Raw genomic sequence first — 2,013 nt, 5'->3', positions numbered from 1 at the left:
TTCAGCATTTTGCTTTGCATGAAACAAGTTTACTGCTACGAACTCTTACTTTTGCAGAAATGGAGTTACAAATTGAGACAGGATTAAACATCGATCGTTGTGAAAATGTCTTCGCATCACCAGAGCAAATCTTTGAACGTTTAGAAAATGAAATTAATTACTTACCTTCTACTAAATGCGAAGTTAATACGAACGTTAAAATTATTTCGAGACAAATACAAGCCTATGGAGATCAAGATCTGACTTATATGTTTTCCGGAATCACAGTTTCATCTCAACCTTGGCCGCAGTTTCTGTCAGAAATTAAGACAATTGTTGAAAATCTAGCTGGTGTTAGTTACAATTTTGTCCTTGTAAATCGATATCAAAATCAGAGTTCCTTTTCGGAACAGAACAAAGATAATGCACTTGATACGGATGAGAACTGCCCCGTTTCTTTTCTTAGTTTTGGAAAACCCAGGACTCTACTTTTTAAAAAAGCAAATTGTGAAGATCAAAAGTTCGACCTCAAGCCTAACTCTTTGTTGGTTATGAAGCCTCCTGCCAACGTTGAATGGAGTCATGGTATCCCTCGTCAAAGGAAGCGTAGCGGCGTACATATTAACTTGATATTCCGAAAGTTGAAAGTGACTACTATGAAACGAAAGAGCGATGATGATGATGATGACATAAAAGGGGAAAAAAAGATGAAAATTACAAACAATGAGGTATGTTGACATTTCAGATAAAAAGTTATTATAATTTTTAATATTTACTTGATGATTTCTTAGTACACTACAACATGCATGTTTCCTTCTTTTCTAATTACATCGATATTTAGTTTGCTTATTTATTTATTTTTGTTTGTTTGTTTGTTTGTTTATAGGTAAATGGAATTTTTGTCGAGAACAATTTGCCGGAAGGAGTGTTTTCCTTAGGAGGATCTGTGTTTGTCGTTCCATCTACATTTAGAGGTAAAGTCCAAGTTCACATTAGACGCTATAAAAAATACGGTCTTAGTTACTATCCGACGTCTGAAGGTGTTACATTACAGCCTTGGTGGATTGAGCATATCATGGGGAGAAAAGACTTACCTCAGACAGATGAAGATTTAGGCGGAAGTGTTTTGTGTCCAGAGAATCAACTTAAAATTACAAGTACGGACTTTATTCATTTCACTTTTACAAGAAATTTTAAGACCGCAGATAGCATAGTTGTTTCAAAAAGTATCTCAATCTCCAATGTGCAATGGTCTGTAATGCTAAAAAGTTATAACGAAATTGCTTCTTTTGTCTTGGATCATGTATTTCGCTCGATTGATTTTTTAAAAGCTTACAGTACTTTTATTGATGCTCCTATACAGAAAGATCCTTTACCAAGCTCTTTAGACGTCAGTCTAGGTACACAATATCTTACACAATTGCTTGAAAATGTAATTTGTGTTATATTAAAAGAAAATGGAATGCAAGAACCGGAAATAAGGGCTGAGGAGCTTTGGTCAAATCGTGTGGAAACATTTAATTCTTTAGCGTTCTCTTTGGATATAGTTCAAATAGCCGATTATTTTTATAATAAACTTTTTGTAGAAGAACTATTTTTAACGTTGAAACCAATAATGTATGTCACTGAAATGTTCTTTAAAAATTTGCGTTTAGATGTTGTGCTTAGAAAAGTAAGAGATCTATTATGTCCTCCAAATGCTTTTGAGTTTTTCGAAGATTTTGCTTAAAAATGTTGATCTTGCACTTTAAAAAGAAAAAAAAAAGTTGTATTTTGAATAAGAAATTAAATAAATAATTATTCTCCATTTTTTTGTGTCTGGGTGTTTTTTCTTCCTTTCTTTTTTTTTTTTTTTTTTTTTTTTCATGTGTATAAAAGGTTGATGGATGGAAAAAAAAAATCTTTCATTAGCAGATAATCACTGGTGGTGTTAACATGGATCATATCGAGTCATTTTACAAGAATCCAGAAAAACCTGCAAGTTTTGGTGGTTTAAATGCTATAAAGTATGCATTGGACAAAAAAATCGAGCAG

The 2,013-nt window shown here is 32.7% G+C and overlaps 1 protein-coding gene across 1 annotated transcript; it reads left to right on the top strand.

The window, feature by feature from the left end:
- The first annotated feature begins 248 nt into the window (after positions 1-248).
- Positions 249-1,708, top strand: LOC129218275 (uncharacterized). The gene is made up of 2 exons (XM_054852506.1): positions 249-332; positions 866-1,708. The coding sequence occupies exons 1-2, from the start codon at positions 249-251 to the stop codon at positions 1,706-1,708; spliced, it is 927 nt and encodes a 308-aa protein (XP_054708481.1).
- The last annotated feature ends 305 nt before the right edge of the window (positions 1,709-2,013 follow it).

The sequence above is a fragment of the Uloborus diversus genome, chromosome 3 (genome assembly GCF_026930045.1).
Source record: "Uloborus diversus isolate 005 chromosome 3, Udiv.v.3.1, whole genome shotgun sequence".
In the NCBI taxonomy this organism is placed as follows: domain Eukaryota; kingdom Metazoa; phylum Arthropoda; class Arachnida; order Araneae; family Uloboridae; genus Uloborus; species Uloborus diversus.
The sequence above is the reverse complement of the archived record's forward strand: the minus strand, read 5'-3'. Positions and strand labels throughout refer to the sequence as shown.